At 44.2% G+C, this 14,044-nt stretch overlaps 2 protein-coding genes across 4 annotated transcripts in view; one reads left to right on the top strand and one right to left on the bottom strand.

Annotated features, from left to right (window-relative positions):
- Positions 1-279: 279 nt before the first annotated feature.
- LOC119393469 (protein BTG4) lies at positions 280-7,928 on the bottom strand. Of its 2 annotated transcripts, none has more exons than XM_037660501.2 (4): positions 7,886-7,928; positions 7,022-7,489; positions 4,252-4,375; positions 280-2,825 (listed from the first exon to the last, which is right to left on the bottom strand). In XM_037660501.2, the coding sequence occupies exons 1-4, from the start codon at positions 7,915-7,917 to the stop codon at positions 2,595-2,597; spliced, it is 855 nt and encodes a 284-aa protein (XP_037516429.1). In that variant the 5' UTR covers positions 7,918-7,928; the 3' UTR covers positions 280-2,594. The 2 variants fall into 2 exon arrangements, with proteins under 2 accessions (XP_037516429.1, XP_037516430.1); XM_037660502.2 differs by lacking the exon at positions 7,886-7,928 and adding an exon at positions 7,807-7,825.
- A 199-nt stretch (positions 7,929-8,127) lies between these two features.
- LOC119393470 (integrator complex subunit 10) overlaps positions 8,128-14,044 on the top strand; it is a 35,816-nt gene continuing 29,899 nt past the window's right edge. For both annotated transcript variants that reach the window (XM_049416257.1, XM_049416258.1), the window contains exons 1-5: positions 8,128-8,288; positions 10,796-10,863; positions 11,079-11,182; positions 12,517-12,573; positions 13,563-13,645. In XM_049416257.1, the coding sequence (XP_049272214.1) occupies positions 8,139-8,288; positions 10,796-10,863; positions 11,079-11,182; positions 12,517-12,573; positions 13,563-13,645 (462 nt within the window). In that variant the 5' untranslated portion in view covers positions 8,128-8,138. The remainder of the gene's footprint in view (positions 8,289-10,795; positions 10,864-11,078; positions 11,183-12,516; positions 12,574-13,562; positions 13,646-14,044) is intronic.

Consider the following 14,044-nt stretch of genomic DNA (forward strand, 5'->3'; position numbering starts at 1 on the left):
TTCCAGGTTCTAAGATCTGTAGCAAGTGTAATTCCGAAGTTTTGTCTTTAATTTTGGCATTAGCTCATATATTTTTGAATGCCCTTCATGAAGCATAGATTTGTATTTAAAGCATAAAATACATGGTAGCTGTTTTACATCTGTTCTACAAAAAAACTAGTCTTCTTGCACTACAAAATTTCCTTACGGCAAGCAAAACTTACCTCCAGCAAAAGCACTAGCCTTGTCAATGTTGGTGAAACACTGAAGCAGACAGGTTTATATTTAGAGCACACCAAAGGCATAAGCATCAACAGCCTTTAATACAAATAAAAGGTAGGGTATACACCAAACAGTGCACAGTACACATCACAAAGTAACTTCCAAGACACCACCGGAACGCCACATAACGTAGCAGGACAACAGTTACAAATACTAGAATTTGTGTATATATATTACTTGGCCTAGTAGCTTAAATAATGACACTAACAGAACATAGGACAGCTTCCCTGACGGCATTTGTGGCCCACTGCTGCAAGGCTCGAAGAACGAGAACATATTAAAAGAAAGGCAACGACTTTTACACTCTATGCAAAAGGTGTCATTTGTTGATCCCTTATTTTGGCCAGTAAAACAATTAACAACAGAAAAAGGAAAAGGCCCTAAAACACGTAGGACTTTTTCTGCTCTAAATGACACAAAATGGCTTCGTGGGGAGAACCTAACGTATATTAGGTATGAAAATGCAAGTAACAAAACAATGCTAGTGAACACATTTTTGTAATGTACGCAAAGTCTTGCATGATACTGATTTGCGCAATAAAAGCTGGCAGTCTGAACGCATGCATAAACTCAATATGTGATGGCATAGCCTGTTCCATTAGTACGATTCCATAGTCTCGAGGGTTAATGGTTCTTGCAAAATAAGGAAACAACTTGCAACTGTGAGCTGCACAGACACACCACAGGCAGCAGCTACTGCAGGGGACGCACTAGCAACATGAAATCTCGTGCTCGCTCATCAGCTTTTGTAGTTTGGTATCAAATACTGTACGCATTGTTTGCTGGGATGTCCATGCCATTGTACAAGACTACGATCGTGCAGGAAACCTGCACAATGAAATGAATACCAGGAATGGAGGGAAGGGGATGACGATGATCGAGGTCCCGCCACAGTGGATAAGAGTGTGAAATGACAACACACAGTGCACCAGAGTAAAAGCAGCTTCAAGAGCACTTTGTATAGAATCACAAAATTCCTGCATCACAAGTGCGCCATCCGATGAAGATGCCGACAGACGTCTACACGCCAAAGAGGTAGCCTTAAAACCGTCGTCAAAAGCTTGAATCTCTTTAAGTTTGCATTGCAAAAAGTCCTTTTAAGTTGCATCTCCAACTTGCATGTAAGAGGGTGCTTTGCACATGAGGTTTAGATACATTTGTGCGCTTCTTGTACTAGTACTCATCACATGCGAACCAGGTGCAAAAAGCAAATATCACACAGGCAATAAGAACACAAAGAAAGCGCTGATCTGACAAGCACCAGGCACAATGCAGGTGACAGCCCCCGAAAGGGCTTCCAGATTGTCCCCTAATCGGTCTTTTAAGGATAAGCACATCAGGCTCATATCGTTTCCCAACTCTCACACTCAACATAACAGGAGGGTCTTTTAGTATAAAGCACCAATCTGGTTGAGAGTGTGACCAAAATTTCTGGCACCCTTCCAGTGGACTTCCGCTGTAAAGCGTACAATGCCCTCGGCCGCAGCTGGTTGATAACGCAGGCTACAAGGACATGGTAAAGGCCAATCACACTACACTACGTATAGGCACAACTCTGCACCATTTGGAGGACCTTGACCCAAATTACGAGCGGGAAATATTGACCAACATCACTTCTACAGCGCTTCTGCTAAATCTCGTACACTGGTTAAGTCATTTCACACTGAATGCCGGACAACTGTCAAGCCGCAAACATTAAGTACACCAGCTCCTTGGTTCCATACCTTCAAGGAATAGCGAGGGAACAGAATATTCTGAACATGCACATATGAGGTCAAGACAGGGAAAGAAAATGACATGGCTGCATGTCTGTTGTAAAATAAAGATGTACGGTACTACCTCAGCGTACAGATAATATCATGAAATAAAAACTTGAAAACAATTTTAACTGCATACACCGACTCTGTAATGGGCTTAATTAAAAGAACAACATTGTTTAAAATATATAACCAGGCTACACGACCATGAGGCTGCAAGCTGCAGTATGTGCCTAAAAAGCACAGATCTTCGTTACACCTGATCGAGAACGCAGGACCATTACAGTGGCAGTGTCTGCAGTGTAAACAGCTTGTCTAATTTCAATTTGGACTCAAACAAAGGGCAACAGCAAAATGAAGCAATGGAACTATGAAGTCAGATATGAAGCAGCTTTTTTTTTTCACTGCCTCAAATGCCTTACGGGATGGGAAAGACAAAGCGGGATGGGAATGCGGAAAGTGCCTTGCATCAGCCATAGCTAAAGACTTGTGTGTCCTGAGCCAAGAGCCCAAAAAGTGGCTCGTAAAGAGCTCTAAAAACATGATGGCATTTAAAAGATGGAGGGATTGGGGCCGTCAAGCCTTCACGAGTGCCTTGTTGACCCAATGGTACTTGTCAGGCTTCTGGCCCGGAGTCGTGGATGGGGGAAGGCCAGCCGACAGGTTCCACAGGGTGCCGCCGCGCGACAGGAACTGCGGCGGGCTGAAGGGTGTGGGACCTTTGAGAGGCGCCACACCCCAGGAGGAAGCCCTAGCACTGCCACTGCCGACACCTCGCTTCCGTCCAGACCCCATCTCCTGCAGGGACTGTAACAGATGCACCAAGCAGCTCTCATTGGAAGACCTGACCATCGAATACAAACTCATGCAACAATTCAGAGAGAAAGAAAAAAAAAGCTTTACGTTACACATATTATACAAGAAATGTCAGAAAAAAATAGTATTATTTATTTATTTACTTATGTATTCATTTATATCACGCTGAAGGCCATGTGGCCCAAGCAGAAGGGGCAAGGTATAACATAAGTACACGTACAAGGCACAACTGAAAATATGAAACGAAAGAAGGTAAGGAAAGCACAAAAATGAAAACGTTGCTTAGGAAATAGAGAGAGCGTAATTCCAAATTGATTCAGGCATGTTCAGATGATGCAAAGGTATGAGGTTCCATTCCTCAATAGTTCGGGGCAAAATGGAAATTGAAAGAGGTTAGTCGTGAAAACATAAGAGAATGAGGGAGTGGGAATGATGGGTTTTCCTGGTTTCAGAAATGGTTATGTATGGTCTGAAAATGTTATGTATATTTACTACTATGCAATTTATTGACCTTTGTGGCAAAACTTTGCAGCTAAGTATTGTAAGATGTGCAGGAAATGCAAGGACGTGACAGCAATGCCACTAAGGTTGTGTAGTGCAGAGGACGCATTGGCCTCATTCTGTTCAGCAAAACCAAGTAATACGCATTGCTGGGCCAGTTGGTTTCATGAAGTTTTACCAAAACTGTGGCACAGCAAAGGATAAGGGGCGACAGGAGTAGGGTGTGCACCTGCCCACGTTGCTTCTGTCGTCCCTCGCTCTTTTACTGCACCACACTATCGATAAAATATTTTTACTCAATCCATTCGTCTGTGAATGATAAGCGGTGGTAAGCCACATGCTTGCTCTGTGGAGCAGGCACGGAGGATGTCATCCACGACAAGTGACAGGAAGTACCTCCCTCGATCAGCAAGCAGCTGCCCAGGGGTGCCATTATGAAGAATATTGTTGTACAAGAGGAAATCAGCGACGTCAGTGGAGCAACGTGTTGGCAGTGCTCGAGTGATGGCAAAGCGTGTGGCGTAATCTGTGGCAACTGCAACCCATTTATTTCCCAAGGTGGACGTAGGAAAGGGGCCCAGTAGGTCAAGGCCATCGAGGAAGAAGGGTTCCCCAGGTGTGTCGATGGGGTGTAGGAGGCCGGAAGGTATCACAGAGGGGCACTTGTGGTGTTGGCAATATCAGTGAAACCAATTAGTTCTGGCTGGGAATTAAGGATAAACACTAATACAGTATTTATGCATGGTGCCATTTGGTGAGCCAGTCCAAAAAAAATGTGCCTCTGTGGCCTAAAAATAGAGAAAGGGGGGCCAATCCCGGAGATAGTGCAATACGGGGCCAACTCATTACAGAGGTAAAGCAGGCTTTTCCCAATGCAATTCCGGGCCATCCTGTGGCCAGGTATTGCCATATGTACCTGTTTGGGCCTGTCTCCAGAACGCTGCTCCAACTCGTCAATGTTAATTTGGTCCACAAAGTTCTCTTTCCTGCCTCCCTTGAATGATGCCAACACATAGTACACACCACGACGCTCTCCAAACCTAGAGAAACAACAGAAAGAAAAGAATGAAAAAAAAGGGGGGTAGGAAACGGCGAGTGTAGTGAAACAGTAAACATCAGTAATAATATTCTTGCTACATTTGCAAAAAATGTCTAGCCATTGCAAATTTTCAAGTTACACAATCCACATCATATAAGCGAGGAGATGCACTGCACAAGTACATTCAAGAAAGCAGTCTACTGCCAACAGAAATGCTGCCATGACATAAGCAAGTCCAGAAAAAATGAGAATGCACAGTAAAATGGATAATTACTGGTAGCGCTTGGACCCCAATGTGTGAAACTAAAATGGGACAAATGTACTCATATGCACAGTGGTACTCAAGTCAATGCATCTGCTTGACCAGCAGTGATATACAGCTGAAACTCGATTTACCGAAGTGATGACCACGCTCGAACTATTTCGTTAAATCGGGAAGTTTGTAAAATCAAGAAAGCATTTTTCGGCTCTTCGAAATCCAAAACAGCGACGCCAAAAGCAACCCGGCCATTGTTCTTGCCGCCAATCTACACCCGCGCATGTGAAAAGCCCGCGAGGGCGGCCCGGATATGGAGCCTCTTATGTCGCCCAGACATAGGCAGCACCATGTCAGAATGATTTAGATCAGGTAGACGGTTATGTGAAACAATGACAAGCTACCGATATGCAGAGAACGAATGCAGTGATTGTGCAAGCAGGCCGGGCCAGAAAGTTGCAAGGAGACAGTTAGTGCAGTCTGTCACATAAACCATGAAATAACGAAACCAATCACCGCCGCCCGTGGCGCAATCCAGTACGCACATTTGTACCCACATTTGTACCAGCTGATAGACAACAACCCCGAAAAAAGGAAATGTGCAAGCACATGTGAGGTATTGTCCTAAAACCGAAGCACAAGTGATGACTGCAAATACATTAGCCTTCTATGCTTGCACATACTTTCATTGTTCTCATCTAGTGTTTTAATTATAAGATGCTCACATACCATGTGAAACTTGGAGGACAACGAAGCAACTAGAGAAAAAGTTGAGGACCACACAGCGTGCAATGGAGTAATATTAAGAGATCAGAGGACGACAGAATGGGCCAGGGAACGAACAGGGGCTGTGGATATTCAAGCTGACATCAAGCAAAAAAATCTGGGGAGGTGCGAAGCATGTAGGCAAGCTTGTTTCAGCTCGAAGGTGTGAAGCATGCAGTGTTTTGAGAGAGGTTTCTTTGATGAGGCACTGGTGGTGCCAAGCCTGAAACCAGGCATGTAGAGAAGGGTGTTTCTGCTCCACTAACATTGGCAGAAAACTGCGTCGGAATGCAGCTTGCCCTAAGGTGCTTCTTTTTCTTCTTCTTCCCCACATGCCCGGTTTCAGTTCAGCCCTAAGGTGGTGCTTCTTCTTCCCTGCATGCCCGGTTTCAGTTCCCCACGGCATGTAGGGAAGGGCGTTTCAGCTCCACTAATGTCGTCGGCTATTTGTTGGGCTAACTGTTGCCTTCTTCATTTTTAGGGGACTGGCGGCGAGTAGTGGGATTTACCCAATTTTTATGGTGCATACCCATTTTATGATTTACCATGCCTACATGACACACTGTGATGACATTAAATGCCGACAAGCCGAGCCCCTAAGGTGCTTCGCACCTAATAAATTGGACCTGGGCTGGCCATGTAATGCATAAGACAGACAACTGGTGCACAGTAAGAGCAACGGAACGGTTACCAAGGGATGGCAAACGCAGTTAGGGAAGGCGGAGAGCTAGATGGAGTGACGAAATTACGAAGTTCGCAGGAATAAAATGGAATCTGCTTGCACAGGATAGGGTACACTGGAGATCACTGGGAGAGGCCTTCGTCCTGCAGCGGACATAAAGTGGCTGAGAATGATGATGGTGAGATACCATGTGCTCAATGCTTGCGTGATAGTGTCATAAACGAATCACAGGGGCGCAAGTGCACACTGTTCACAGAATGAAGTGTGTAAATATAGCACTAACTAATTCACTTTCATTTCCACCGCCTTCAGTTCGTGTACCATTGGCGTAATGTTGGCTTGTACTCTTACACCAGAGCCCACAGCAATTCTAGTGGCCAGATACATAGCAAAATGACATGGTTATCTCAAGCAATTGCGCATACCAGTTGTTAATAGTCCTGGCATCACATTTCGTTCGACAAGCGCTGTACGCATGCGCTAAAGTGCTCAGTTGTGCTTTTGCCTTTGAACTTCAGCCATCAGAAATTAGGCTTCAACATAGCAGGGTTCTACACCTTTTAGATTGTGTTCTCTCTGCAATTGCACGTCTAGAGACAATAACTTAAGCTCATATGCGACTCCCCTTTTAGGCTCTATGTCTTCCAGAGAGAAAAGCACACACTTCTGCTTATACAAAACAGAGCTGCTGTTCCTACTTTTACGTATTAGCTAGCTTTTCAGTTACAATTTTGTCCTACTATGTTGTGCTGCGCACACACACATACACACACACACACACAATGCACTCTATTCAGTAGGCCCGAGGAACGAATTTCCCGTGAATTGAATTTATCTGCTGACACTTCCGTCACACATTTTTGTATCAAAGAAGTTCTCGGCAAAAAGTTTCAAAACCTGCCGGAACCAGGCGTGCAACGGTTCCAAAGTTCTGGCTCTCTCACCTGCAGCCTACTTCCTCGGGGTCCACCCACACGGTCAGCTCAGCAGGCAGGCAGAGGTCATCGTATCCGAGCCCGCAGCGGCGCGATACCTGATCCAGCACAGGCTCTCGAGGCTCGGTCTCGTTGATTCGAATGCACCGGTACGCTTGACCCCGTGATGGCCGCTCGGGGAACCAATGATCGCGGAACCTTTCGGTGAGGACGCATCGCAGTCGCTCCCCCAAGGCGTCCACCTGCGCCCGGTCCAGGCTCGAGTTCCTAGCGATGACGCGCACCAGAAAGGCGACCGCCGCGTCGATTTCGTCCTTCATTGCACGCTGACCGACTTCCTCCGCCAAGATGCGACGACGCAAAAGACATTTAACACACGCAGGGCAGGCAGCCTCCTGCGGGGATATCGCGCACACGACCTCGATGTGCGCGGGCAGCCTTTGGATCACCACCGACGCCTTCGACTCGGTCAGCGCACTGCGTGAGAAGGGGAAAGGGACAGCGGACGATCAGACCCGCGCTAAGGCGGCGAACTCGCTGGCCACAAAAAGAGCGCCGAAAAATCTCGGATCAAAACATCGGACACTTCTATAGCGCACAGGGAATGGTGCGGTCACCGAAACGCACAAAATACGAGCGAAAAAACGGGCCCATCCAAATCGACGCTTTGCGGTCGCCCCGCTAACAAAGCCAAGCGCCGTAACGAGTTTCACACTTTCCTTTTAAGGGAATCGAATTATAGAGCCGTTGGCTAGCGGATACGCTTTACAGTCAATATATCCACGCTTACTCACTCTAAAAACGTAAACAATTTGTCTCATAAAACGAAAATTCGAGGCAAAATAAACTTGACAAACGGGACTCTAGACTTACGGACAAACTCCCTTTCCCCAATCGACTTTCATATGCAGAATGTCGTACTTACTACGTAGCCGCAGTTGTCGAAATTACGAAAAACTTTTGAATCACATCAAAAGTGAAGCGTTAGTGTCTGTTTATTGACACAGATTGTATACTAAGTTACACTGATTTTTGATGAGCCCAGACTATTGCGAATTTGGGAGCAGCTATCTCTTTCTCTTTCGCGCCGCTAGAGCGGCTAGAGTATGTTCTTTTTGTTTACGTTATGGCGCCGGGCAGCACGATGAAGGAAAACGAAACGGACGAAGAATACTTAATTTCTATGGCACGGAGCTACCAGAAAAGCGATCCGTATTTTACGAAGTCTTGGATGCTTACAGCGAAAACGCTTTTTCCTGAAAATTTCGGAATACAGGCAAGCGAAAGTGTTTCTTGCACTTCATTGCAGGCTGAACTGTACACGAAGTTTGTAGTACAAGTCGTTAAATCTGTCATTATTACTGCAACGTAAATGTGCTTTGCGGCTCTTTTTGAACGCGGCAAATGAAACCGCGAAGTTTGTGCAACACGCCACTGACGCACATGCTGCAGTTTTTATTCACGTTTGAGCGTGCACATGCTGTAAGTAGCTATGACACATGCAGCGTCTGATGCCAGACTGGAAGCAAAATGTCACAGAAGCTTATTATATTTTTTCCTCGACCGTCGTGCCTTGCAAAGGCGAGAAGTGCTTGAATGCGTATCACTTAATTTACTTTCTTATACCTCGCATCGACGTTTTCTCGATAGGAATGCAGAGAGCAGCGCGCGCTCCTGTTATCGCGGAACATGACTTATGGGGAACGGACTGCTAAAGCTAAGCTGGCGCGTGCTATCACTGCGTGTTCGCGCGTGCTGCAACCATATCGGAAATTCTTAGTGTGCCGCTGAGTGAGACTTGCTTCGGATGCGTTGACGAGACGGCTACTGCGTGTGCGTCACACTGGATGTTGCATGGAGCAAGGCATAGTGTGACTAATTGGTCAACTAGTATTACATGCAGAGCACGAATAAATTGGCCTAGGGCAGTAGTCAAGTAAAACTAGTTGCCGTGTACTCAGCGTAATTTCTGCTCCCTGAGCAACAGCGCGTGATGCGTGAAAGAATTCTTGAAATAGCAAGATGACCGAGGTGGTTGTATTTTGTTTACAAAGGGGCTACATTCATGACACTAGTTATATGCTTTACAATATGTAATGTCACTCTTTCATATGCTTATCGCCATTCCCCAAGGCCTGAATAATGCTGCCATGTTTCTCCATTACTCAAACATTTAAGATGCAAGATGCTCTGCCCCCGACCCGTTTCATACTGGCACATTTCTTGTGTCGAGGAATTTTAGTATTTTGTGCGACAAGTGCTTATAAAATGCACAATATAAAGAAACGTGAGTTGTTTTTTGGCCAACCCATTGGATGCTGTTGTGCTGCCATTGAGGATTTTGCACCATGGATTCAGTAAAAAGTTTGAATGTCGACTGGATGTTACATCTACACAGTCCATGCTGCATTGCCCTGTATGTTGCAGGCATAGTCAATTAGCAGGAAAGTGCACATGTATGTTCATATTTCACATAAGTATAAATCACTCCAGAATCCTCTGTTTGATAAGTATGGTGCCATAGGGCCTTAGGTGCCTTGGGGTATTTTGGGACCTAAAAAGGGACACCACGCTAGCCTGCACTAAAAGAGAAAACAATTATTATTTGTTGTGAAAACGAACGCACATGCAAAAGACAACGAGGCAATAAGGAAGGAGCAGACCCAAAAACTGTCACCGAGGGGAACGCAGCACCTGCCTGCTCGTTCGGGAAGAGGAGGTAGATATAGTGGATGAAGGTAGGAAGAATGGATGAGAAAAGAAAATAAACTAATGACAGGAAACTGACAAAACTGAAACAGAAACACACAAAAAAAAAAGGTGCTCCACAAATGGGAGGCCAAGTCAGATTCCTGAAGAAAGGAAAGTTAGCAGTGCATGATGGGCCTGGTTGTGTAGAGAAGCACATCCCCTTGGAAACAAGCAATCTGTGAGGGTCATACACGTTAGTCCAAGCACACTGTGTTCCTTTTGTGGCAATGTACACTGCACGGGTGTGGGGCACTCTAATGTAGGGTGTTCAAGTGTGTCACAAGAGCTACAAGACGCGCATGGCGGACAGTCCTCATGTTTTTATCAGTATTAGCGTTTGGGCACCAATTACGAGCTGATCCTTACCATTAGTAACAGTGCTCAAACATGGCAGAGGCAAGCCACAGATAAAGGGAAGGGAACAATGCATTTGCAACGGTCATAGTACTGTTTTAGGAAAAAAGCTGCAACCACACACATGTAAAGATAGTGTGGGTTAAGACACATAGCAAGGAATTCGAACACAGCCCCTGGTTCTTTGCTCAAGCATGAGTATTGGCCACTTGTAACTCTAAATCTTGCTGTTTAAAAAAGAATTGTTTTGTAAAGCGAGTGCACAAAAATAATGGTGCCACCAACCTCCTAAGTGATAAATGTTAACGCTATAAAATTGCATCATACTTCAGTGAAGTGGATGCCATATTTTTTTTGCCTTGATGTACCTTCATCATACGGGCATTCATTGAAACTGTTTGATTTGTTCTTTAAATTATGGGCATACAGTAGACTCATTAAACGAAACCTAAAGGGACCAGGAAAATAGGTTCCATTTAACATGTTTTCCATTTACTGAGAGATGAACAAGGGTGCAGAATACAAGTACGAAACCAATCTTGTCAGAAGCACTTCTTCCATTTAAGCAGCAGTTCCGTTTAAGAGATTTACCTTTACTGAGAGTCTACTGTATTTCATCAAGCACTGTGACAGACCTTCATGGTATTTTGCGTTTGTTCCTCCCTGTGTCTCTTGCAGTATGAAGCCTACTGCCTGGCTTCAGACAGTGGAAATATCAAAGAGGCATCAGGCTACTTGGAGGAAATGTAAGTCCTACCTACACTGCATTTTCATGCACCATTCTATGAGTTGACTTTATTAGCATGTATTTAGCTATTGAAAGTCATAGGCTTGCTAGATTTATAAAAGGCACACCCTTGCCCTGCCATGATATTGTAATTAAACATTGTGACATCGGTTAACTATGCAGCACTATTAGCACATTTTTTGGCACAGTTTCAGTTTTGCTCTTTTACTTCAGGTTCAGGAAGTTTCCGACAGAACATCGTCTCTGGGATGAAGTGTACAAGATAGCCAATGCCCTTCGAGCTGACACGCTTGATCCCAAGGTTGCTGTCTTGAGAGGTATATATCCTTTATGCATACTGAATTTTTACCTTTGGTTATGAAATTATAACGTGCACTCTGTCAAAGACTGTTTGTTAACATAGACAAATTCCAGAAACTTGTCAGTAGTGATACTTCAGAGTTCTTTTGTGGGTTGTTGGTCACCTTAAAGGGACACTAAAGAGCAATACGATTTTTTTCATATTAGTAAAGTACTCTTTCATGATACCAAAAACACCACACTTGCTGCGAGAAGACGCTTAGTAAGCGAGAACACGCTCAAAAATAAAATGTGGGTGGCAACACCACCTTAAATTTTCCGCACCATTCACTGTGATGTCACATGTTTTGACACTACGTAGTTCCTAATCGATAAAAATGAAGTACATTGTCCTCTGAGGGAGCCATAGACTTAACATACCAAGTTTGGGGTAATTTTGTTGAGCCAATGGTGCCAAAATACGATAAATACACTTTAAAATCCGTCACGTCACGCGGGGAGATTTCGGTGCGAAATCTAAAAATGAAACTTTGAACTTGATTTTCTCCTCTATTAACAAACCTATGATGGTGAAATTAACGACATTAGAGTTCTCAGAGCACAATTTATCGATCTAGATCGATTCATTGTTTCTCTTTAGTGTCCCTTTAACTGCTGCTCAATGGTGTAAAAAGTCTTCTTACCATTTTTACCTGCTTCCTTCTTCCTGTAAAATCTTGATGGAGGTGTACACGTGCATGCAAGACAGAGTCAGTGACTGCTGCATCACTGCCTTACCGACCACGTTTCCTCAATGTTGTGTCCCTGGTACCTCTTCATGCTTTAGCATTAACATTCAGGGCACTGAGATCAGTTCGCGTGTACAAATGTAGAAGTGAGTATTGGCATCTGGGTAACAGCTATTTGTTCGTTAGGATAGCATTTGACAAGAAGCACCGACTTTCAGTGACCTTCAAATTATTCCACATGACCGAAACCAAGATCGCCACGGCGAAGCTGTGTTATGCGATTTGGTGGCAGCACTGTCTGCCCAGTTCTCACATATATAAGCAGCGCACTCTTGCATAAAAGCAAGTAAAGGAAGTGGTGCAGTTTTTTTTATTTATTATTTATTTAGTCATTATTTATTTGTTTGCTGTCATTATTCTTTTTTCTAATTTCTTAATCCTTTCTTTTGAAGCAGAAACCTGGGCTTCCTGCTGCTGGAACAGAAATAACGTTTTGCGCAGATTTTTGTGACATTGCCAAACAAATATGGGGCTTTACTTGCGGAGTTCACCGTGTGTTGCGGGGCCTGTTTCAGCTACCCAATTTCACTCCAAGGTCATTGCGATAATTTTTTTTTTTTCAGATATGTTTAATCATTTGCCAACAGCCTCACAGCATGACATCTTACTTTCTATAGCCGGTGAGTGGGCAGTTTTGTTATAGAATCTTGGCCTCTCTAAACACTGTGTTCGCGGGACATAAAATCATTTTGCAGCTCAGCACTGTAGCTCAGAAGACCTTTTTATGATGACAATGGAGGTAAGCAAGGACGTTTATCTGGCAGTTACCTATATACAGTGTTCATTAAAGGTGTTAAACGTACAAGAGCTGTAAGCCCATAGATTGCCCACACTGATGTCATCAGAATTGTCATTTTTAAAGGCTGCATTTGGAACAACAACTGGCTCGTTCATTTTTGAGTAAAAAAAGTAAGTTGAGAAGTTTTGTGTAATTTCTTTGAAAAACAAGTTGGGAATGATGCTGTCGCTAAATTCACATGCTGACAGTTATAGATGTCACAGCTTCCCCCAAGTCACCTACGTGGAATGACTTGGGCAGAATATATTCAATTTCAAAAAGTTTTAAACCCAGCAAGAAAAAAGAAAGTATAGACAAAAGAAGCTCACATGACAGGGTTAGAACAAAACCAATAAGTTTTCTAAATGTAGTGTTCCAGGAAGGCATCCATGTACTGGAAGCCCATAGTGTGGTGGCATATACATACCCATTTTTTATCATTGCATCAAAGTCTAGAAATGCAAAGTTCTCTATTGTCATGCAGATAAACAAGTCATTAACACTATCGTTATCATGGTTTTCAGTCACATGATTTCGTCAGTTCATCTTCACCTCATGCTGTGCCCTTGCATAGAATGGCGACAAATCATAAAAATGCTGTTGGCTCACGCGATTGCAACGGCGAACTAGAAGGTTTCATTGCATGCACATAAGAACCGACAACTTGTATACACTCTATCGCTTATGTTAGGGTTCAGATAAGCCAATGTAAGACCTTCATACTAATTAGTGGTATTCCATGGGCAACTTACATTTGACATTGCCCATGATAAGTCACTTGTAGCCATACTTACTTTGTCTGTCCATTGCTCTCTGCCTTTTGCATTGCAGAACATTGCATGGACACAGCTGAGCACTGCAGACTCATGTTGCTCCTCTTGCGAAAGTTCCCAGAGAAGGTGGTGGAACATGGTGTAAGTATCCTGCAAGAGTCGGAACACCAGCTACCAAAAATTTTGCTTTGGCTGAATCGGACATGCTCATAAGCATACCTGCCAACTCTCCCTATTTGACCCAGGGGCTCCCGATTTCTGGCCTGTCCTCCTGATTGTATGAGCACGGTTGTAAATCTCCCGATAAACTGCCTTAACCCAATTTCGAAAAACAAAGAACTAAACTTATTCAAGTCAAGTAGCACGGCCACCTCGCGATGGCCATCACGAACTAGGTAGATAGCCGATATCTGATTTGAATCCAAGCCATTTGAGTGCAGGGAGTGCATGCGCAGTTTGCCAAGATGAGAGCAAGCGATCTTTGGCTCTCTGTAAAACGAAACTGTAAATTCTCTACTGCGTGCAGTGCTATGTTTGGCT

This window comes from Rhipicephalus sanguineus, chromosome 5 (genome assembly GCF_013339695.2).
Source record: "Rhipicephalus sanguineus isolate Rsan-2018 chromosome 5, BIME_Rsan_1.4, whole genome shotgun sequence".
NCBI lineage: Eukaryota > Metazoa > Arthropoda > Arachnida > Ixodida > Ixodidae > Rhipicephalus > Rhipicephalus sanguineus.